The 23,647-nt window shown below is 42.9% G+C and overlaps 1 protein-coding gene across 3 annotated transcripts in view; it reads left to right on the forward strand.

Moving 5' to 3' along the window:
• PLEKHA5 (pleckstrin homology domain containing A5) overlaps positions 1–23,647 on the forward strand; it is a 254,613-nt gene that overhangs the window by 225,870 nt on the left and 5,096 nt on the right. For all 3 annotated transcript variants that reach the window (XM_030939462.1, XM_030939458.1, XM_030939459.1), the window contains 7 exons: positions 1,387–1,507; positions 7,465–7,583; positions 11,322–11,531; positions 12,882–13,022; positions 14,727–14,851; positions 18,969–19,114; positions 21,357–21,462. In XM_030939462.1, coding sequence (XP_030795322.1) covers positions 1,387–1,507; positions 7,465–7,583; positions 11,322–11,531; positions 12,882–13,022; positions 14,727–14,851; positions 18,969–19,114; positions 21,357–21,451 — 957 coding nt within the window. In that variant the 3' untranslated portion in view covers positions 21,452–21,462. The remainder of the gene's footprint in view (positions 1–1,386; positions 1,508–7,464; positions 7,584–11,321; positions 11,532–12,881; positions 13,023–14,726; positions 14,852–18,968; positions 19,115–21,356; positions 21,463–23,647) is intronic.

Below are 23,647 nucleotides of genomic sequence, written 5' to 3' on the forward strand. Positions count from 1 at the left end.
TTTTGCTATTCTCATTTTTAATATTTTTATAATTTTAATATTTTATAATTTCATAGCATTTTTCATATTTTCATAAAGTGGTATCTTTGGCCATGATGAAGCAGCCATATTTTAGATATACCATTTCAGGATATTGGAGGCAAAATTATACCTTCAGATCAGAAGGAAGGGATAAGGAAAAGACCGTTACTAGGAATGGTAAAGGGGCTGGGATGTGGGCATTTTGGTCTAGAAAAACTACTCAAAGATGTGGATGTTGCCAAGGAGAGAAGTCACCCCTAAGAATGGGAAATACGTTTAGGGTTAAGCAAATAATGTAGGATATAATAAGCAAAGAGAATAAGGAAATAAGAATTGAGCTAATTTGAGAACAACAAAATGTCTATGACAGGAATTTTAGTGCTGGGATGAGCCTCACTTATACCACCTTGTGAATGAAAATGTATTGAATTGGTCGGGCGCGGTGGCTCAAGCCTGTAATCCCAGCACTTTGGGAGGCCGAGGCGGGCGGATCACGAGGTCAGGAGATCGAGACCATCCTGGCTAACACGGTGAAACCCCGTCTCTACTACAAAATACAAAAAACTAGCCGGGCGAGGTGGCGGGCGCCTGTGGTCCCAGCTACTTGGGAGGCTGAGGCAGGAGAATGGCGTGAACCCGGGAGGCGGAGCTTGCAGTGAGCTGAGATCCGGCCACTGCACTCCAGCCCGGGCGACAGAGCGAGACTCCGTCTCAAAAAAAAAAAAAAAAAATGTATTGAATTAATATAGTTATTTTTAGCCCTCAATTATTCCATGATAAAAATGTGACTTTGTTCCTAAGAGAAACAGAAATACTCTTTTTTGTTTTGTTTTGTTTTGTTTTGTTTTGTTTTGTTTTGTTTTGTTTTGAGACAGGGTCTTAACTCTTGCCCAGGCTGGAGTGCTGTGGAGCAATCTCGGCTCACTGCAAGCTCCACCTCCTGGGTTCAAGTGATTTTCCTGCCTCAGCCTTCAGAATGGCTGGGATTATAGGCACACACCACCATGCCCAGCTAATTTTTGTATTTTTGGTAGAGACAGGGTTTCACCATGTTGACTGGGCTGGTCTCAAATTCCTGGCCTCAGGTGATACCCCCACCTTGGCCTCCCAAAGTGCTGGGATTACAGGTGTGAGCCACTGTGCCCAGCCAGAAATATTCTTAATATTAAAACAAAGTTTTGCCACTTTAAAATTTCTCAAATTTCTTCTTTCCATGTAGTTGTGACGTAGGTATTATTTGTGTTATATCCCAAATGGCTCACTAGGGCTACTAACTTTTAGAGTTTGATTTGTGTCTTTAGCAGTAAACATTTTAAAAGGAACTGTTAGCGGCTTTTTGGAGTAATTACATTTCTTCCTTTCAAGGGTCCAGATTATAGACTCTACAAGAGTGAACCAGAGTTAACAACAGTGGCAGAAGTTGATGAATCTAATGGAGAAGAAAAATCAGAACCTGTTTCAGAGATAGAAACTTCAGTTGTTAAAGGTCAGCATTTGTAATATGTTATACCTCTTGTTTTTTGTTTCTGAAGACAATTTGCTGCTAAAATAGCAGTAAATTCCATTTACATGTTGACTCATATATGAGTCCAACCCTTTATCTGAAACCTTTGGACTCTGATGAGTTTCTAAATTAAGAAATTTTCAGATATTGAAAGATAAAATGGCCCATAAATGATATATGTCATCTCAGCTAGGTATGAGGCAGCACCCTTTTTTTAAACACTATTTCTACAATAGTCATTCCAAGTGGCATAAATAAATGCTAAAAATAAAAGCATTAGCTGGGCGTGGTGGCAGGTGCCTGTAATCCCAGCTACCCAGGGGGCTGAGACAGGAGAATCGCTGGAACCCAGGAAGTGGAGGCTGCAGTGAGCCGAGATCGCACCACTGCACTCTGGCCTGGACAACAGAGCGAGACTTTGTCTCAAATAAATAAAAATAAAAGACATCACATCAGATTAGGTTTTACTGAGAAATGAGTTTATGCCAAACTTTAAAGTTTTCCATTTCTTGGGAGAGTTTTGTTGTTGTTGTTGTTGTTGTTTTCTGTTTCTGGTGATGTTGATGTTTTCTGTTTCTGGTTGTGGTGGTGGTGGTTCTTGTTGTTGTTGTTGTTTGTGATTGGGTCTCCTCGCTCTGTCACCTGAGCTGCTGTACTGCAGCAAACATGGCTCACTGTAACCTCGACCTCCCAGACTCGGTGATCCTCCCACTTCAGCCTTCCAAGTAGCTGGGACCACAGGCACACACCACCATACGCAACTAATTTTTTAAGTATTTGTAGAGACAAGGTGTTGCTGTGTTGTCCGAGCTGGTCTTGAACTCTGGGGATCAACCAGTCCTTCCACCTCAGGATTACAAGAATATGCCAGCACACCTGGACAGGGTCTTTTCTGTGTGTGTGTGTTTAAAATTATGCATAAGGCATTGATGGCCTTACACAAAATTTTTACACAATTTTTACACAATTTCTACAAATTTGTAGAATTGTAAATTTTTACACAATTTCTACAAAGTAAATTCTAAAATAATATTTCTGTAAAGTATACTCTGATTTTGTTCTTAATGCTGGTCATTTTTCTAGAAGGTAATTGCATAAAGAAAAGAGTAGAGAGAGAACTATCCTAGATTAAAAAGATAGATAGACTGGGTGTGGTGACTCATGCCTGTAGTCCCAGCACTTTGGGAGGCCGAGGCAGGCGGGTCACCTGAGGTCAGGAGGTCAACAACAACAGCAACAACAACCAGAAACAGAAAAAAAAAAAAAAAAACTCTCCCAGGAAATGGAAACTCTGCCAGTCTGGCCAACATGGTGAAACCCCATCTCTACTAAAAGTACAAAAGTTTGGCTGGGCATGGTGGCTCGTGCCTATAATCCCAGCACTTTGAGAGGCCAAGGTGGGCGGATCATGAGGTCAGGAGTTCAAGACCAGCCTGACCAACATGATGAAACCCCATCTCTACTAAAAATAGAAAATTAGCTGGGTGTGGTTACATGTGCCTGTAATCCCAGCTACTCAGGAGGCTGAGGCAGGAGAATCACTTGAACCAGGGAGGCAGAGGTTGCAGTGAGCAGAGATCATGCTACTGCACTCCGGCCTGGGCAACAGAGTAAGACTCCGCCTCAAAAAAAAATAAATAAATAAAAGAAACCCTGTCTCAACTAAAAATACAAAAAATTAGCTGCACGTGGGTGACACACACCTGTAGTCCCAGCTACTCAGGAGGCTGAGGCAGGAGAATCACTTTAACCTGGGAGGCGGAGGTTGCAGTGAGCCAAGATCATGCCATTGCACTCCAGCCTGGGTGACAGAGTGAGACTCCATCACACACACACAAAAATAACGGATAGATACATCGCAGTGTTTGAAACTTGATTGGACCATGGTTTAAAAGAAGAATATCTAAAGTAGGACAATTATGGAAATTTAAACATGTTCTAGATATTAGCTAGTAGTGTGATCGTGATATTGTCGTTATGTAGTAGAATGTAGTATGTGAATTCTGAAACACTTAGGACAAAAGCATCTGCCACTTTTAAAGGATTCACCAAAAAGAGTGTGTATGTATTTATGCAGAGATAACGCAAGTGTGACAAAATGTAAAACTGTTTAGAAAAATGAATGCTTATCATAATCCACTGGACTGATTTTTGTAGTCTGCTACAAACTTTACTCAGTAAAGTTTGAAAAACACCTAAGTGAAGCCAGGCGCAGTGGCTCACGCCCATAATCCCAGCATTTTGGGAGGCCAAGGCGGGCGGATCACAAGGTCAGGAGTTCAAGACCAGCATGGCCAACATGGCGAAACCCCGTCTTTACTAAAAATACAAAAATTAGCCAGGTGTGGTGGCAGGCACTTGTAATCCCAGCTACTCAGGAGGCTGGGGCAGGAGAACCGCTTGAACCAGGAGGTGGAGGTTGCAGTGAGTCAAGATCGTGCCACTGCACTCCAGCCTGGACAATGACTCCGTCTCAAAAAAAAAAAAAAAAGAAAAAAAGAACACCGAAGTGGTAGTAATTCTATGAAAAGTAATAGCTTTTTTCATAGTTGGAATATTTTTCTAGGTTATCTAATGTCATTTTTTAATTTAAAAATACTGGCATCTTGAAAATTTAATATTTATACACCTTTTCTTTGTCATCCTAATCCTGTCTCCTTATTCAAAGTCTTTTTTTTCTTTTCTTTTCTTTTTTTTTTTTGAGACAGGATCTCACTGTCGGCCCAGGCTGGAGTACAGTGGTGCGATCATGGCTCACTGTAGCCTCCTTCCTCCTCAGCCTGCCAAGTAGCTGAGACTACACACGTGTACCACCACACCTGGCTAATTTTTGTATTTATTGTAGAGACAGGGTTTCACCGTGTTGCCCAGGCTTGTCTCAAACTCCTAGGCTCAAGCAGTCTGCCTTCCTCAGCCTCCTAGAGTGTTGGGATTACAGGCATGAGCCACCACACCTGGCCACAACAAAGACTTTAAAGGGGCTGGGAGCGATGGCTCATACCTGGAGCAATGGCTCATACCTGTAATCTCAGCACTTTGGGAGGGCAAAGCAGATGGATTGCTTGATCCCAGGAGTTCAAGACCAGCCTGGGCAACATAACCAGACCCCTCTCTATTTTATGAAGTAAAAATGTATCTGGCTTTTTTTTAATCATACAGCTATTTGACAACAATAGCATATAAATGAGGAGGAAGTTTATTAATATTAATATGCTTTAACATCTTTGTTTTGTTCTGAATCATGGTAATGATCTTGATTAACTTTAGACTTTCTTTTTTTTTTTTTTTTTTTTTTTGAGACGGAGTCTCGCTCTGTCACCCAGGCTGGAGTGCTGTGGCCGGATCTCAGCTCACTGCAAGCTCCGCCTCCTGGGTTCACGCCATTCTCCTGTCTCAGCCTCCCGGGTAGCTGGGACTACAGGCGCCGCCACGTCGCCCGGCTAGTTTTTTGTAGTTTTTAGTAGAGACGGGGTTTCACCGTGTTAGCCAGGATGGTCTCGATCTCCTGACCTCGTGATCCGCCCGACTCGGCCTCCCAAAGTGCTGGGATTACAGGCTTGAGCCACCGCGCCCGGCCAACTTTAGACTTTCTTAAGTTTAAGTATGCATGCTAGGGTATAGGATAAAAGAAATTGTCGAGGCTGCAGAGAGCTGCGATCGTACCACTTACACTTCAGCCTGAACAACACAGCAAGACTCTCGAAGGAGAGAAAGATAATCCAAAAAAGAAAAGAAACTGGAGAAAATGCAAAGCAAAAAAATACATTGTTATAAATAAATCTAAATACATTGGCAATTACAACAAATATAATTGGACTGAATGCTTCACTTAAAAAGATTGGCCAAGGCAAGGCGCAGTGGCTTCCACCTGTAATCCCAACACTTTGGGAGGCCAAGACGGCAGATCACCTGAGGTCAGGAGTTCCAGACCAGCCTGACCAACATGGTGAAACCCTGTCTCTACTAAAAAGACAAAATTAGCCAGGCGTGGTGGCGTATGCCTGTTAATCCTAGTTACTCAGGAGGCTGAGGCAGGAGAATCGCTTGAACACAGGAAGCAGAAATTACAGTGAGCCGAGATCGTGCCATTGCACTCCAACCTGGGCAACAAGAGCGAAACTCCATCTCAAAAAATAAAAAAATAAAAAAGACTGGCTGGGCCTAGCGGCACATGCTTGTAATCCCAGCACTTTGGGAAGCCGAGGCAGGAGGATTGCTTGAGCCCAGGAGTTCGAGACCAGCCTGGGCAACGTGGCAAGATCCTGTCTCTACAAAAAAATAAATTAACCAGGCGTGGTAGTGCATGCCAGTAGTCCCTCCTACTCAGGAGGCTGAGGTGGGAGGATCACTTGAGCCCAGTAGGCAGAGGTTGCAGTGAGCCGAGATCGTGCCATTTGCACTCCAGCCTGGGCGACAGAGCAAGACTCCATCTCAAAAAAAAAAAAAAAAATACAGAAGAGAAAGTGAAAATGATCACCTATAGTTAGCTATTGTTAACATTGTTTGTGGATGCTTTGAGGCAATATTGTATGATTTTTTAAAAGCCAAGCAGAAATTAAGGACATTTAAGTTGAACTAACATGTTAGGATGATGATAGAGATGTATCAGTATGACAAAGAAGGCTTTTGTGTGTGTGTGTGTGTGTAATAGAGATGGGTCTTTGTTGAGCAGGCTGGTCTCAAACTCCTGGCCTGAAGTGATCCTCACATCTCAGCCTCCCAAAGTGCTAGGATTATAGGCAATGAGCCATGGCACCTGACCAAAAGAGGGCATTTTATAATTAATGTTCTTAAAAATGTCATCAGTTAATCTGTACAATTTTTTCTTATCTTTTTTCTTTGTTTTTGTTTTAAGGAGACAAGTTCTCACTTGCTTTGTTGCCCAGGCTGGAGTGCAATGTTGCAATCTCAGCTCACTGCTGATCCTCTCACCTCAGCCTCCTGAGTAGCTGGGACTATAGGTGTGCACCTCCACACCCACCTAATTTTTTTTTTTTCTTTTCAATTTTTGTGGAGGCAGGGTCTCACTATATTACCCAGGCTGATCTGAAAATCCTGAGCTCAAGTGATCCTCCCGCCTCAGCCTCCCAAAATGCTAGGATTACAGCCATGAACAAAATTTTATTTTTAAATGTAACCCTAAATTTATCTGGTGGTATCATTGACTGACTTTGACTCTTTTTATTTATTTATTTATTTATTTATTTATTTATTTATTTATGAGGCAGAGTCCTCTCTGTCACCCAGGCTGGAGTGCAAGGACACGATCTCAGCTCACTGCAACCTGCACCTCCTGGGTTCAAGCAGTTCTCCTGCCTCAGCCTCCTGAGTTGCTGGGATTACAGGCACCTGACACCATGCCTGGCTAATTTTTGTATTTTTTATAGTAGAGACAGCATTTCACCATGTTGGCTAAGCTGGTCTCGAACACCTGGCTTCCAGTGATCCGCCTGCCTCAGCCTCCCGAAGTGCTGGGATTACAGGCGTGAGTCACCACACCCAGCCTGACTCTTTTTAAATAAATTTGCTTTCTGATTTGAAAAAGTGTGAGATGGCCGGGCGCGGTGGCTCAAGCCTGTAATCCCAGCACTTTGGGAGGCCGAGACGGGCGGATCACGAGGTCAGGAGATCGAGACCATCCTGGCTAACACGGTGAAACCCCGTCTCTACTAAAAATACAAAAAAACTAGCCGGGCGAAGTGGCGGGCGCCTGTAGTCCCAGCTACTCGGGAGGCTGAGGCAGGAGAAGGGCGTAAACCCGGGAGGCGGAGCTTGCAGTGAGCTGAGATCCGGCCACTGCACTCCAGCCCCGGCGACAGAGTGAGACTCTGCCTCAAAAAAAAAAAAAAAAGAAAAAGTGTGAGAAATTAAGTAAGTTAAAAGAAAGCAATGCTGGAAAAAAGATGTTTTGTAGAACTTACTGCTGTTTTAATTTTTAGGTTCCCACTTTCCTGTTGGAGTAGTCCCTCCGAGAACAAAATCACCAACACCCGAATCTTCAACAATAGCTTCATATGTAACCTTGAGGAAAACTAAGAAGATGATGGATCTAAGAACGGTATTTAACTGGAAATTAATGTCTAGAAAGATTCTCAGACCTATTTATTGCTTTCTTACATGTTTTCATTTTCAGTGTCTTATCAAATTTATTTTTGCATACTCGAAGAAAAACTTAGTAATCTTATTCTTAAAATTTCGTTTAAAGAATTAGCACATCAGAGGACAGACCTAGTCAATACCTAATTTAAGTTTCTTTTGATCAGCCTAGACGTGGAGTCATAGTCGTAGTCCACGATTTGTGGAATCTGTTCTCTAATCACTGTACTACACTCCTCGATGCCTCTAAGAATTTTCTCGATGAGAGGTATAGATATGTCCTGTGGCCATCCAAAAGTTAACGAATTTTCTAGCTATCATGAGGTTGCAGGGCCTTTTAGCTATGGTATTAATAGCTTTAGAGTTTGCCAATCCTCTGGTTACTCTGAGAAATGTGAGTTGGGACTGGAAAATAAATCCTATATTTTACATTTTCATCTGAGATTCATTTAATTCGAACTCTAAACCAGTCTTGTTGGTTCTTTGGAAAATGCTGAGAATACTTAACTCCTTTTCTTTAAGTATTCTCTAGAAGTTCGGGCTGCAAAAATACTTCCACTTTTTATCTTTGTAAATACTCTACCTATTTGGTATGAGATAATTTGAAGCTATAAGACAAGACTGAAAGGTACTAGATATAAGATATATGGCTAGTCTTTTTTTTTTTTTTTTAATGGATAGGGTTTCACTTTGTCTCCTGGGCTGAAGTGCAGCGGCATGATCATAGCTCACTGCAGCCTCCAACTCCTGGACTCAAGGGATCCTCTCACCCCAGCCTCCTGGCTAGCTGGGACAATAAGCATGTACCACCATACTTGGCTCATTTTTTTTTTTCTTTTTTATTAGTAGTGACGGGGTCTCACTCTTGCCTGGGCTAGCTATTCTTCAAAGATATTAAAGCACAGCTACAAAGTATATGCCAAAAAACTCGGCTGCATTGATATATAAGAAATGTAATGTTTTCAGTTAGTACGAAATTATAAAGATCCATAGAAATCATTATCATGGAATAAAGATAATGTATCAGCATTAACATTAATGGTCATGATTCTGAAATACTATTGTTTGTTCAGAGAGTTAGGCATTTTTTACAGATTGGAAGATTTCATTGGAAATGGTAAAGCTAAAATAACAAGTCTACAGAAAAAGGACTACAAAGAGTGCATTTTAAAATCAAGCAGAGGCCAGGTGCTATAGCTCACACCTGTAATCCCAGCACTTTGAGAGGCCTAGGCAGGCAGGCAGATCATTTGAAGTCAGGAGTTCAAGACCAGCCTGGCCGACATGGTAAAACCCTGTCTCTACTAAAAATCCAAAAATTAGGTAAGTGTGGTGGCAGGCGCCTGTAGTCTCAGCTACTCAGGAGAGTATCAGTTGAACCCAGGAGGCAGAGATCGCATTGAGTCAAGATTGCACCACTGCACTCCAGCCTGGGCAAGAGAGTGTGAAACTCTGTCTCAAAAAAACAAAAACACAAATATAAAATCAAGCAGAAAGATACTAGCAGGTTTAGGCCAGTCATAGTAGCTCATACCTATAATTCCAGCACTTTGGGAGGCCAGGTCTGGAGGATTGCTTGAGCCCAGGAATTCAAGACTAGCCTGAGCAACATAAGGAGACCCCATCTCTACAAAACTTACCAAAAAAAATTAGCCAGGCGTAGTGGCCAGTACCTATGGTCTCACCTGCTCAAGAGATTTGAGCATGGGAGGGTAAGGTGAGCCATGATCGCCCCACTGCACCCCAACCTGGGCAACAGAGCGATAGCCTGTCTCAAAAAATAAATAAATAAAATCACAAGGAAGGGAAAATATATTTTACCATTTATTAAGTGGAAAGAGTTCATCATAAAGATTTTCATCCTCATCATCTTCACATTGACTGGGTGGAAGAAGAGGAAGTTGTTTTTTTGGGGGGGTTTTCTTTTTTTTTTTTTTTTTTTTCTGGAGACCGAGTGTCTCCCTGTCACCCAGGCTGGAGTGCAGTGGTGCAATCTCGGCTTACTGCAACCTCTGCCTCCCGGATTCAAATGATTCTCTTGCCTCAGCCTCCCGAATAGCTGGAACTACAGGTGCCCGCCATCACACCCGGCTAATTTCTATATTTTTAGTGGACGAAGGGTTTCACCATGTTGGCCAGGCTGGTCTCTAACTCCTGACCTCGTGATGATCCGCCCGCCTCAGCCTCCGAAAGTGCTGGGATTACAGGTGTGAGCCACCATGCCCAGCAATGGAGTTGTTCTTACTGTCTCAGGAGTGGCAGAGGCAAAAGAGGTAGAAGTAGGAGAGGCAGGCACACTTGGTGTAACCTTTATTAAAAACAATCCTCATATAAATGGACTTCTGCAGCTCAATCTTGTGTTGTTCAAGGAACAACTGTATGTATATGTGTGTATATATATGTGTGTGTGTATATATATGTGTGTGTGTATATATATGTATGTATGTATGTATATGTATACTTCATTAAGCGTTTTCAAATATGACTGATTTATAGAAAATAAGTGTTTTCATGGTTTTATTACTGATGAGAAAGAAAATATCTAGGGGTGTTTGCTCTATTTGTCTTTTCACGGTAAATGTATAACTTAAAACATTACATTTTCATCAAAATAAAAGAAATCTGTAATATTTAGACACGTGCCCCTGGTTTTCTCCTCGTTTGAGTTTTATGCAGCTTTCTGTTTCAGGGTCATGGGACTGGCTTACTCCAGAGCTACCATATTCTTTCTATTTTTTTTTTTTTCTTTATGAGACAGACTCTCACTCATTGCCCAGGCTGGCACAATCTCTCAGTTCACTGCAACCTCTGCCTCCCAGTTCAAGTGATTCTCCCACCTCAGCCTCCTGAGTAGCTGGGACTACTGGCATGAGCCACCATACCTGGCTAATTTTTTTTGTACTTTTGTAGAGATGGGTTTTCGCCATGTTGGCCAGGCTGGTCTTGAACTCCTGACCTCAAGTGATCCACCTGCCTCAGCCTCCCAAAGTGCTGGGATTATAGGCATGAGCCACTGTACCCAGCCTGCCGTGCCCTTTTATGGTGGGGGTGGTGGTGTTTTTTGTTTTACCCAGATTTTCTGGAACTGAATTATGGGGGTTGGTTGGTTGGTTTGAGATGGGGTCTGGTTCTGTCGCCCATTCTGGAGTGCAATAGCACGATCTCAGCTCACTGCAACCTCCACCTCCTGGGCTCAAACCATCCTTCTACATCAGCCTCCCAAGTAGCTAGGACTATAGGCGTATACCACCACACCTGCCTGGCTAATTTTTGTATTTTTGGTAGAGATGGATTTTCACCATATTGCCCAGGCTGGTCTCAAACTCCTGGGCTAAAGCAATCCACCCACCTCAGGCTCCCAAAGTGCTGGGATTACAGGTGTGAGCCACCGCTCCTGGCCCATATACTTTTTTTTTTTAAGACAAAAAAAGAAACAAAACTTTTTGGTCCTCTTTTGTCTCTCCTCCCTTATAATATCTTCTCTCTTTTTCTTTCTGTCATTGACCATACCTCACCAATTACCAGTTAAGGATCAAGTAGCAATTTCATGTGCCTTTCTGGAGATACCGAAATGACACTCAAAACCTCCTCTTGTGATTTTGAAAACAAAATAAATAAATGCACTTTACAAAATTTTTTATTCCATCATACTTTTCAAAAGTTTTCATCTATGTATTGATAGTTCATTTTTACATTGAAGGAAAGACCAAGAAGTGCAGTGGAACAGCTGTGTTTGGCTGAAAGTACTCGACCTAGGATGACGGTGGAAGAGCAAATGGAAAGAATAAGAAGACATCAACAAGCGTGCCTGAGGGAAAAGAAAAAAGGATTCAATGTTATTGGTGCTTCAGACCAGTCACCCTTACAAAGCCCTTCAAATTTAAGGGATAATCCATTTAGGACTACTCAGGTATATGAATTGCATTTGATTATTCTTTTGTGTAAATCTCACTGAATTTTGGAATCAGAGTTACATGATTGATGGGTCTTAAAAGGTCTGCAGTATGGATAGTTATTTTATATTATTTAATTCTTGTAATAATAAGCTAAAACAGCTAAGTAAAATGTAAATAACCCTGAGTTCAAGAGACCAGAGCTAAACTACATGTTGGATGGCCGTGGACCAGTTGTGGACTTAATGTCTTCAACTGTACGGTGATGATACAGCTGCCCAGACACTAAGAAAATAAAAGGGTTTTCAACAAATGTAAAATGCTATGCAGGTTACCAAGATAGTCCCCAATTCCCCTCTCAATAAAATGTGTATTGCTTTGTGTCCTAATTTAACATGACCTAAATTGTAGCAGGAGAGAGCTTCTAAATAAAGTTCCAAGTGTGCTGTCCATCACCTCTCAACTTAAAAAGGCTTGGCCGGGCGCGGTGGCTCAAGCCTGTAATCCCAGCACTTTGGGAGGCCGAGGCGGGCGGATCACAAGGTCAGGAGATCGAGACCATCCTGGCTAACACGGTGAAACCCCGTCTCTACTAAAAAATACAAAAAAAAAAAAAAAAAAAACTAGCCGGGCGAGGAGGCGGGCGCCTGTAGTCCCAGCTACTCGGGAGGCTGAGGCAGGAGAATGGCGTGAACCCGGGAGGCGGAGCTTGCAGTGAGCTGAGATCTGGCCAGTGCACTCCAGCTTGGGTGACAGAGCAAGACTCTGTCTCAAAAAAAAAAAATAAAAATAAAAAAAAATAAAAATAAAAAAAAGGCTTAAAAAGTGATGCCATTTTGTTTCTTTTTTTTGTTTTTTTGTTTTTTTTGTTGTTGTTGTTTTTTTGTTTTGTTTTGTTTTTTTGCCCCTCTTTATAAATTCAGAGATAGCAGCCTAGTCAACCTGTTCAGTAGCTTCTGTCTGGTCTGTCCCTGTTTGTAGACACTTGTCACCTAGCAGTAGTATCTTAAAAGTTTGTCTATAATGGCATAAACTGAATGCATCAGCTGAACATGCTTTCCTGTCCTAATGGACATCCCCTCTTTCCATCTAATCAAAAGCAGGCATTGCTAAAGGAGACTAAACAAAGCAGCAGTTTGAATTGTGGCACATTCTGCAAATTACAAAATAAATGTTTTTTTCTAAAAGAAATGAGAAAAATGTGTGGAATAGTGCTATATATATAAATTTTCTTTGTTAGTTTTCATAAGAAAACTTCATGAGTGAAGATCCAGCTTTGTTCTATTTTCAGAATTAACAGGCACTATTTATAACATATACATGCATGCACAGTATGAATATAAAAATGCTCTATGTCTTTTGAGCAGACTCGAAGGAAGGATGATAACGTTAAGGAACTGGACATTGTCATTAGAGAAAATGATGTAAAGCCAGACCGTGAAACTCCCACAGCAGAAATTATTCAACTAAAAGAAACTGAACCCCAAAATGTGGACTTCAGCAAAGAGGTAGGGAGATTATTTTAAGAAAGGTATTCCAAAGGAATAGATTAGTGAAGATTAAATCAAGTGGTAAGGTTGAAAATAAAGTATATTTCTTTCAGTCACAGAGGCCATAGAGCTAAATGAAAAAATAAGCTTTCTTTAGTTTGATTGATGTATTCAGCCACATCAAAGCATGCATTAATTGGCCAGACACAGTGGCTCGTGTGTATAATCCCAGCACTTTGAGAAGCTGAGGCAGGCAGATCACTTGAGCTCAGGAGTGTGAGACCAGCTTGGGCAACATGGTGAAACCCTGTCTCTACTAAGAATACAAAAATTAGCCAGGTGTGGTGGCATGCATCTGTAATCCCAACTGCTACTGGGGAAGCAGGTGGGAGGATCACCTGAGCTCAAGTTGCAGTGAGTAGAAATGGGCCACAGAGTGAGATCCTGTTTCAAAAAAAAAAAAAATTGCGGCCTGGCACAGTGGCTCACGCGTGTAATCCCAGCACTTTGGAGGCCGAGATGAGTGGATCACTTGAGGCCCGGAGTTCAAAATCAGCCTGGCCAACATAGTGAAACCCTGTCTCTACTAAAAAATACAAAAGTTAGCCAGTCATGGTGGCACATACCTGTAATCCCTACTCGGGAGGCTGAAGCAGGAGAATTGCTTGAACCTGGGAGGCGGAGGTTGCAGTGAGCCAAGATCGCGCCGCTGCCCTGTAGCCTGGAGGACAGAGTGAGATTCCGTCTCCAAAAAAAAAAGAAAGAAAAAAGAAAAATTTTTTTTTAAAAACTGCATTAACTGAAAATGTAAAACATAATCAGTCAGGGCTAGATTAAATTATCATTAATCCCTGTTAAAGAATCTTATATCCCAACAGCTAGGTCTGTTGCAATATGTATCATCTCTTTTTTTTTGAGACAGAATCTCACCCTGTCGCCCAGGCTGGAGTGCAGCAGCGTGATCTTGGCTCACTGCAACCTCCGCCTCCCAGGTTCAAGCGATTCTCCTGCCTTAGCCTCCCACGTAGTTAGGATTACAGGCATGTGCCACCACGCCCAGCTAATTTTTTGTATCTTTAGTAGAGACGGGGTTTCACCATGTTGACCAGGCTGGTCTCGAACTCCTGACCTCGTGATCTGCCCATCTCGGCCTCCCAAAGTGCTGGGATTACAGGTGTGAGCCACTGTGCCCGGCCTGCATCATCTCTTTAGACAAATAACTTTTTGCATCCTAGTAGTAAAGAATGTTAATATTCTGGCCGGGCGCGGTGGCTCAAGCCTGTAATCCCAGCACTTTGGGAGGCCGAGACAGGCGGATCACGAGGTCAGGAGATCGAGACCATCCTGGCTAACACGGTGAAACCCCGTCTCTACTAAAAACTACAAAAAACTAGCCGGGCGAGGTGGCGGGCGCCTGTAGTCCCAGCTACTTGGGAGGCTGAGGCAGGAGAATGGCTTAAACCCGGGGGGTGGAGCTTGCAGTGAGCTGAGATCTGGCCACTGCACTCCAGCCTGGGTGACAGAGCGAGACTCCATCTCAAAAAAAAAAAAAAAAAAAAAGAATGTTAATATTCTTAATATACTTGAACCTAAATTTATTATCACTAAATATTTGATAGAGTATGATTGTTTAATAAACTGTATTTTGGAATTATTTTAGATTTGCTAATCTAATGGGATAAGAATTCTTTGAAACGAAAATTTTTCTTTTTTATTCTATAGTTTAAAAAAACTGAAAACATTTCATATGAAATGCTTTTTGAACCTGAGCCAAATGGAGTAAATTCTGTGGAAATGATGGATAAAGAAAGAAACAAAGAAAAAATGCCTGAGGATGTTACATTCAGGTAATATTTAAGAAGAGCAAAGGAATCATTCACAAATTTGTATAACTGCTTAAAAATGGTGAACTTTAGAGTCAAGAGTACTGGATTTCAGCCCCAGCTTAGCTAGCTAAGAGCTATAGAATCTTGAGCAAGTTATATAACCTCTTAAACTGCACATTCCTCACTTGTAAAGATGGCGGTAGGGCTGGCTGCACTGGTGCACATCTATAACTCCAGCACTTTGAAAGGCCAAGGCAGGAGGATCACCTGAGCCCAGGAATTCAAGGCCAGCCTGGGCAATGTAATGAGACCTCATCTCTGAAAAAAAAATTAGCCAGGCATGGTGGCATGTGCCTGTAGTCCTGGCTACTCGGAGGCTGAGGTGAGAGGATCACTTGAGCCTAGGAGCTCGAGGCTGCAGTGACCCGTGATTATGCCAGTACACTCCAGCCTGGGCAACAGAGTGAGACTCTATCGCGAAAAAAAAAAAAAAGGCATCATAGCAGTATCTGACAGGTATATTGTAAAGATTAATATGAAAACACATGTGGCAGGGAGCAGTGGCTTATGCCTATAATCCCAGCACTTTGGGAGGCCAACGGGGGCAGATCACTCGAAGTCAGGAGTTTGAGACCAACTTGGCCAACATGGTAAAACCCTGTCTCTACTAAAAGTACAAAAATTAGCCACACATAGTGGTGCATGCCTGTGGTCCCAGCTACTTGGGAGGCTGAGGCAGAAGAAATGCTTGAACTCAGGAGGCAGAGATTGCAGTGAGCTGAGATCACACCACTACATTCCAGCCTGGGTGACAGAGTAAAACTCCATCTCAAAAGAAAAGGAAAAAAAAAAAGAAAAAGGAAAATACACGTATAGCACTTAACACTGTGCTTAGCACGCAGGAAGTATTCAATAAATGATGCTTTACTCCAGGTGCCTGCGTGTAGTTCCAACTACTCAGGAAACTGAGGTGGGAGGATTGCTTGAACCTGGGAGGGCAAGGCTGCAGTGAGCCATAATCACGTCACTGCACTCTAGCCTGGGCAACAGGGCAAGACCCTGTCTCAAAAAAATTTTTCAAAGAGAGATAAATACCTTTAAAAAAAAAAAAGTCAAAAGGCATATAAGCTGTAGCAGAGTAAGCAGTTCAGCACTGCCTATACAGTAGGCCCTCCATATCCATGGATTCAGAACCCATGGATATGGAGGGCCAACTGTACTGTGCCATTTGATATCAAGGACTTGAGCATCTGCAGATTTTGCTACCTGTAGCGGGTCCTGAAATCAATCTTCCCAGGTAATGATTGACAGTGGTCAAAATTCTAAGCTGTCTCATAAGAGTTCCAGAAATTACGGTGATTTTTCTTTTTCCTTTTAGCTATATTTCTTTTTTTCTTTTTTTTTTCTTTTTTTTTTTTTTGAGACAGAGTCTCACTCTGTTGCCCTGGCCGGAGTGCAGTGGCGCAATCTCAGCTCACTGCGCTCGGTTCCCGGAGGGGAACCTCCGCCTCCCAGGTTCAGGCAATTCTTCTGCCTCAGCCTCCCAAGTAGCTCGGACTACAGGCGCCCACCACCACGCACGGCTAATTTTTTTTTTTGTATTTTTAGTAGAGATGGGGTTTCACCATGTTAGCCAGGATGGTCTCAATCTCCTGACCTCATGATCCACCCGCCTCGGCCTCCCAGAGTGCTGGGATTACAGGCATGAGCCATCGCACCTGGCCATCTTTTAGCTGTATTTCTTAACTAGCCTTCTTTTTTTTTTTTTTTTTTTTTTTGGAGACAGAGTCTCACTCTGTCACCCGGGCTGGAGTGCAGTAGTGCAATCTAGGCACACTGCAACCTCCACCTCCTGGGTTCAAGCGATTCTCCTGCCTCAGCCTCCCAAGTAGCTGGGATTACAGGCACATGCCACCATGCCCAGCTAATTTTTGTATTTTTTAGTAGAGACGGGGTTTCACCATGTTGGCCAGGCTGGCCTCAAATTCCTGACCTCAGGTGATTCACCCACCTCAGCCTCCCAAAGTGCTGCGATTACAGACATGAGTCACCATACTAGCCTTAACTGACCTTCCTAAGAGTATATCTTCAATCTTTCCCTCTGTTAAAAATATTACCAGCACTAGAAAACAGAAATGCTATGGTTTAATGTGATTAGGAATGCCTTTATTGCTTAAATGAATAGCAAGATTGAATTTGAAAAGTATTTGGCAATGTCTGATAAGAAAAATATCTCTGCTGAATTTTTCTATTAAGAAACATAGATTAAAACACACTCGGTATATTAAAAATTGATGAGTTCATAATGATACAACAACAAAAAAATTATTTGTTGACCATTTTAGAGGATACTAGAGAATCAACTTTTATTCCAAAACTTGCTACATTAAGGGAAAGGATCAAGTATTTATCATGTTTTTTTCACAAACTGTAACCAAATAGTTTGAGGAAACTTTTATTTTTAGAAGAATTTCAAGCAAGAGTCAATATCATTGCTTTGTGGCCAGTCACAGTGGCTCATGCCTGAAATCCCAGCACTTTGGGAGGCCGAGGCAGGCAGATCAATTGAGGTCAGGAGTTTGAAACTAGCCTGGCCAATAATATGGTGAAACACTGTCTCTACTAAAAATACAAAAGTTATCTGGGCATAGTGACACATGCCTGTCATCCCACCTGCTTGGGAGGCTGAGGCACAAGAATTCCTTGAGCCAGGGAGGCGGAGGTCACAGTGAGCCAAGATCCTGCCACTGTACTCCAGCCTGGGCGACAGAGTTAGAATCTGCCTCAAAAAAAAAAAAAAAAAAAAAAAAAGAATGTCATTGCTTTGCTAACCCTAATGAAATACTGGATTGGAACAGTATTCCTCAGTGGCTGGCAAAGCTGTCAGCTGAAAATCTGACAAGGAGCTTTATACGAATGGGTCAACCCAATAACCCCTGAACTCACTGATCTTTTTTTTGGGGGGGGCGGGGGGGAATGGAGTCTTACTCTGTGGTCCACATGCTGGAGTGCAGTAGTGCAATCTTGGCTCACTGCAACCTCTGCCCCCACTGATTCAAGCGATTCTCCTGCCTCAGCCTCCCAAGTAGCTGGGTTTACAGGCGCCTGCCACTGTGCCCAGCTAGTTTTTGTAGAAACGGAGAAACAATCTGTTAATGCGATAGTTCATGACACCCACCTAATGAAATGTTACTTGCCCCACCAAACCCTAAATTTGAATAAGCCTTAAAATCATACAACTTTGGCCAGGCGCGGTGCCTCACGCCTGTAATCCCAGCACTTTGGGAGGCTGAGGCGGGCGGATCAGGAAGTCAGGACTTTCGAGACCATCCTGGCTAATACAGTGAAACCCCGTCTGTACTAAAAATACAAAAAGTTAGCCGGATGTGGTGGCAGGTGCCTGTAGTCCCTGCTACTCTGGAGGCTGAGGCAGGAGAATGGCGGGAACCTGGGAGACGGAGGTTGCAGTGAGCCTACATCATGCCACTGCTCTCCAGCCTGGGCGACAGAGCAAGACTCTGTCTCAAAAAAAAAAAAAAAAAAAAAATTGATAGTAATAATATAACTTTATAGAGAATCTTGAGGGATACAATCATCAGAATCCAGAATGTGATAAACTATATAGGACAGATAGACCAGGTTCTTTTACATGTAAATGGCAGAGAGTAAAAGGGATCTGGGGCAGTGTGTTCTGGATTAAAGTAGACTTTAAGGAATTTGTCAGGTAATATATGGACTTTGTTTGGATCCTGATTCTCATTCTAAAATGACATTATGAGGCACCAGGAAAATTTAAGCACTGACTGGATATTTGATGACATTAACATATTAAAAATATGTACTGAAGTAATTACAGATTAAATATCATACCTAGAATCTGCTTTAAATGGTTTAGGGAGCGAGGGTTTTAGGGCTTAGATGAAGCAAGATTGGCAAACTGAGTAATTATTGAAATGAATATACAGGTTTATTATTTGCTCTAATTCTTTTGTTTAAAACTTTCAAAAGAAAAAAGATTAATTGTAAGAAAATGTTAGTTGTTAAACATAGGTGGTGGCATCTTTTATAACAAAAAAAGAAGAAAAATTAATTGTATTCTATAGTGACAAATTTTTAAATACCAATCTATTTTCATCAGCCCTCAAGATGAAACACAGATCACAAATCATAAACCAGAAGACCATCCTGAAGAAAATACAAAGAACAATGTTGACGAACAGGAAGAAACTGTTATTTCTTACGAATCAACTCCTGAGGTTTCTAGAGGAAATCAAACAATGGCAGGTAGATAGTATACATTTCATAATTTTCTACCTGGTGCTTCCTCTGAACTTCTAAATTTATTTTCCATGGGGAGATTCTAAGAAGGGAATCACTTAAGTACCTTGACTATAGATAAGTCAGCATTTGCCTCCCCAAGTGTACCTTCAGGAGGGGTATGGTCCCTGCCAGAGTCCACCCTGGCAGAGGGATCAACACATTGGTTTTGGTTTTGCTTTTTCCTTTCAATTTTAACATATAGAGTAAACTTTTTCTAATAAAATCTTTCAGCTGGGCGCGGTGGCTCACGCCTATAATCCAGCACTTTGGGAGGCCGAGGCAGGTGGATCACAAGGTCAGGCGTTCAAGACCAGCCTGGCCAAGATGGTGAAACCCCATCTCTACTAAAAATACAAAAAATTAGCCGGGCAGGCACCTCCAATACCAGCTCCTCAGGAGACTGAGGCAGAGAATTGCTTGAACGCAGGAGCGGAGGTTGCAGTGAGCCAAGATCACGCCCCTGCGCTCCACCCTGGGTGACAAGAGCAAAACTCTGTCTCTAAATAAATAAATAAGGTAGTGTGCACAGGAGGTCTCACTGTTAAAAAAAAAATTGTCACTGGCCAGTTTTGGTTATTATGCAGCAGGTCTGGATCAAAGTGGTATGATAGTATTAAAACCACAGCATTTAAATCATCTGTAGTATATAGCTGCATAAAACTAGAAAAGTTGCAACAGAAAATTAACCTCAAAGCAAAAAAAAAAAAAAAAAGTTGTTGTTGTTGTTGTTGTTTGAGACAAAGTCTTGCTGTCTTGCCCAGGCTAAAGTACAGAGGTGAGATCTCAGCTCATTGCAGCCTCCGGCTCCTGGGTTCAAGCAAGCACTTCTCCTGCCCCGACCTCCTGAGTAGCTAGGAATACAGGCACGAGCTACCATGTCTGACTAATTTTTGTATTTTTTTGTATTTTTTTTGTTTTGTTTTGAGGCGGAGTCTCGCTCTGTCGCCCAGGCTGGAGTGCAGTGGCCGGATCTCGGCTCACTGCAAGCTCCGCCTCCCGGGTTTACGCCATTCTCCTGCCTCAGCCTCCCGAGTAGCTGGGACTACAGGCGCCCGCCACCTCGCCCGGCTAGTTTTTTGTATTTCTTTTTTTTTTATTTTTTTATTTTTTTGAGACGGAGTCTCACTCTGTCGCCCAGGCTGGAGTGCAGTGGCCGGATCTCGGCTCACTGCAAGCTCCGCCTCCCGGGTTTACGCCATTCTCCTGCCTCAGCCTCTGGAGTAGCTGGGACTACAGGCGCCAGCCACCTTGCCCGGCTAGTTTTTTTTGTATTTTTTAGTAGAGACGGGGTTTCACCGTGTTAGCCAGGATGGTCTCGATCTCCTGACCTCGTGATCCGCCCGCCTTGGCCTCCCAAAGTGCTGGGATTACAGGCTTGAGCCACCGCGCCCGGCCCTAATTTTTGTATTTTTACTAGAGTCGGGGTTTCGGCATGTTGGCCAGGCTGGTCTCGAACTCCTGACCTCAAATGGTCCGCCAGCCTCAGCCTCCCAAAGTGGTGGGATTACAGACATGAGCCACCACACCCAGCCAAAAGAAAAAAAAAAATAGTCTTCAGGAAACATTTTATACTGAATAATTAGACTGCAGATTAGAAAATAACAGGCTGGGCGGCCGGGCGCGGTGGCTCATGCCTGTAATGCCAGCACTTTGGGAGGCCGAGGCGGGCAGATCACAAGGTCAGGAGATCGAGATCATCCTGGTTAACACGATGAAACCCCATCTCTACTAAAAATACAAGAAATTAGCCGGGCGTGGTGGCAGGCACCTGTAGTCCCAGCTACTTGGGAGGCTGAGGCAGCAGAATGGACTGAACCCAAGAGGCAGAGCTTGCAGTGAGCCGAGATCGTGCCACTGCACTCCAGCCTGGGCGACAATGCAAGACTCTGTATATTTAAAAAAAACAAAAAACAAAAAAAAGAAGAAAATAACAGGCTGGGCACATAATCCCAACACTTTGGGAGACCGAGATGGGAGGATCGCATGATGCCAGGAGTTCGAGACCAGCCTGGACAACATAGACCACATCTCGATTAATAAAAATTTGTTTTTACTTATTTAAAAAGAAAGAATCACAGTAGAACCAAATGCATCTGTTACTTCTCAAAACATGTTCTCATTTTTGTGGGACTACAGCATCAGGATTTACTTCTCCAAATGTGTCTTAAAGATTTTTATCTTCTCCCATTTTCTTTGTGTGTTTTAGTGAAAAGTCTGTCCCCATCTCCTGAGTCCTCGGCATCGCCAGTTCCGTCCACTCAGCCGCAGCTCACAGAAGGATCACATTTCATGTGTGTGTAGTCCCAGAAGAAGTACGTCATTTCCCTTTGCATTTGTGCTTTAAAGTTTTTCACTTGTATTTTATGACTCATCTGTTGGTTTAGTGAATCAAAACTGGGATTAGTTCTGGACTGTGCATAGGGATAGTTGGCAGAACAAGTAGGCCGTATCTTGGAACCAGGGTCAGTAACAGATTGCTAACATTGGCTCTTCCGATGATTTGCTGTGTGACAGCATTTTCTTTGTCTCTTATTTCATCATCCAGAAAAACAACAAAATTTGGAGGGTATGGCCTGTGCCAAGACTTGCAGTGTTGTGCAGCTGTGCTTCTACTTAATGTTCCTTTCCATAGCCTGACCTGAGAATTCTGTTTAAGTCATTACGCGTTGACTGTGTAATGCTTTTTACAGTTAGTGTAACGTGTCTGCCCACTGGGAATTTGCTAATTATTGTCAATGACAATGAAATGTTTATGATACAGCCAACTTGATAGAATATTAAAATCTTTAATGTCTATCTGATATTATTTCTAAGTAATTGCATTCTATTAAGTCACGGAGGTAGTTACTAAAACCGTGGATGGTATCAGGGAGAAGAAGGAATCCTTTCTTGAACAGTGTTCCTTAGAGCACAGATTTATAATTGAGAATAATTTCCTAAATTCTTACTTTTAAACTTTCTAGACAGTTGCTAATTTTAACGTATAATTTAGTACTTATAGAGTACTCTAAATGTTTTTTAACTTTTTATAAAAGCTCTGGTATAGAGTAAGAATGTTATGCCTCTTTCTGCATTTTCTTTCTCACAGCATCTACCATATCTAGTAAAGTTTGGTGCTTTAGGATTACCACCAATTTCTGCTGAACAATTATAAGCAGCAAAAACATATAGAGACATTATAAGCATTAGTACTAACATCTTTTATTTTTATTTTTATTTATTTATTTTTTTTTAAGACGGAGTCTCGCTCTGTCGCCCAGGCTGGAGTGCAGTGGCCGGATCTCAGCTCACTGCAAGCTCCGCCTCCCAGGTTTACGCCATTCTCCTGCCTCAGCCTCCCGAGTAGCTGGGACTACAGGCGCCCGCCACCTCGCCCGGCTGGTTTTTTGTATTTTTTAGTAGAGACGGGGTTTCACCGTGTTAGCCAGGATGGTCTCGATCTCCTGACCTCGTGATCCGCCCGTCTCGGCCTCCCAAAGTGCTGGGATTACAGGCTTGAGCCACCGCGCCCGGCCTATTTTTTTATTTTCTTTGTTTTTTTTTTATGTTATTTCTTTTTTCAGAGATGTCACCCATGCTGGAGTATAGTGGCATAATCACAGCTCACTGCAGCCTTGACGTCCTGGGCTCAAGCAGTCCTTCTGCCTCAGCCTTACAAGTAGCTGGGATCACAAGTCCACGCCACCACACCTGGCTAATATTTTGATTTTCTTGTAGAGACGGTCTTACTAAGTTGCCTATGCTGGTCTCAAGCTCCTGAACTCAAGCTAACCTGCCACTGCGCCTAGCCTCTTTGATTTTTACATTCTGAAAATATTTCTTTTTTTTTTTTTTTTTTTTTTTTTTGAGACGGGGTCTCGCTCTGTCACCCAGGCTGGAGTGCTGTGGCCGGATCTCAGCTCACTGCAAGCTCCACCTCCCGGGTTCACGCCATTCTCCTGTCTCAGCCTCCCGGGTAGCTGGGACTACAGGCGCCGCCACGTCGCCCGGCTAGTTTTTTGTAGTTTTTAGTAGAGACGGGGTTTCACCGTGTTAGCCAGGATGGTCTCGATCTCCTGACCTCGTGATCCGCCCATCTCGGCCTCCCAAAGTGCTGGGATTACAGGCTTGAGCCACCGCGCCCGGCGAAAATATTTCTTTTATTTCTCTTTTTTTTGAGACAGGGTCTTACTCTGTCACCCGGGCTGGAGTGCAGTGGCGCAAGATCATGGCTCAGTGGCTCACTGCAGGCTGACCTCCCAGGCTCAAGCAGTCCTCCCACCTCAGCCCCCTGAGTAGCTGGGACTACAGTTGTGTGCCACCATGCCAGCCTAATTTTTTTGTAGAGATGGAGTTTTCACCATATTGCCCAGGCTGGTCTCAAACTCCTGAGCTCAAGTGATCTGTCTGCCTTAGCCTCCCAAAGTGCTGAGATTACAGGTGTGAGCCACCACACCCAGCCTTTTTTCTTTCTTTTCAAGTATGTTTTAAATTTCACTAGCTTTGGGTATAAGTGGT

The sequence above is a fragment of the Rhinopithecus roxellana genome, chromosome 10 (assembly GCF_007565055.1).
Source record: "Rhinopithecus roxellana isolate Shanxi Qingling chromosome 10, ASM756505v1, whole genome shotgun sequence".
NCBI classification, from domain to species: Eukaryota; Metazoa; Chordata; class Mammalia; order Primates; family Cercopithecidae; genus Rhinopithecus; species Rhinopithecus roxellana.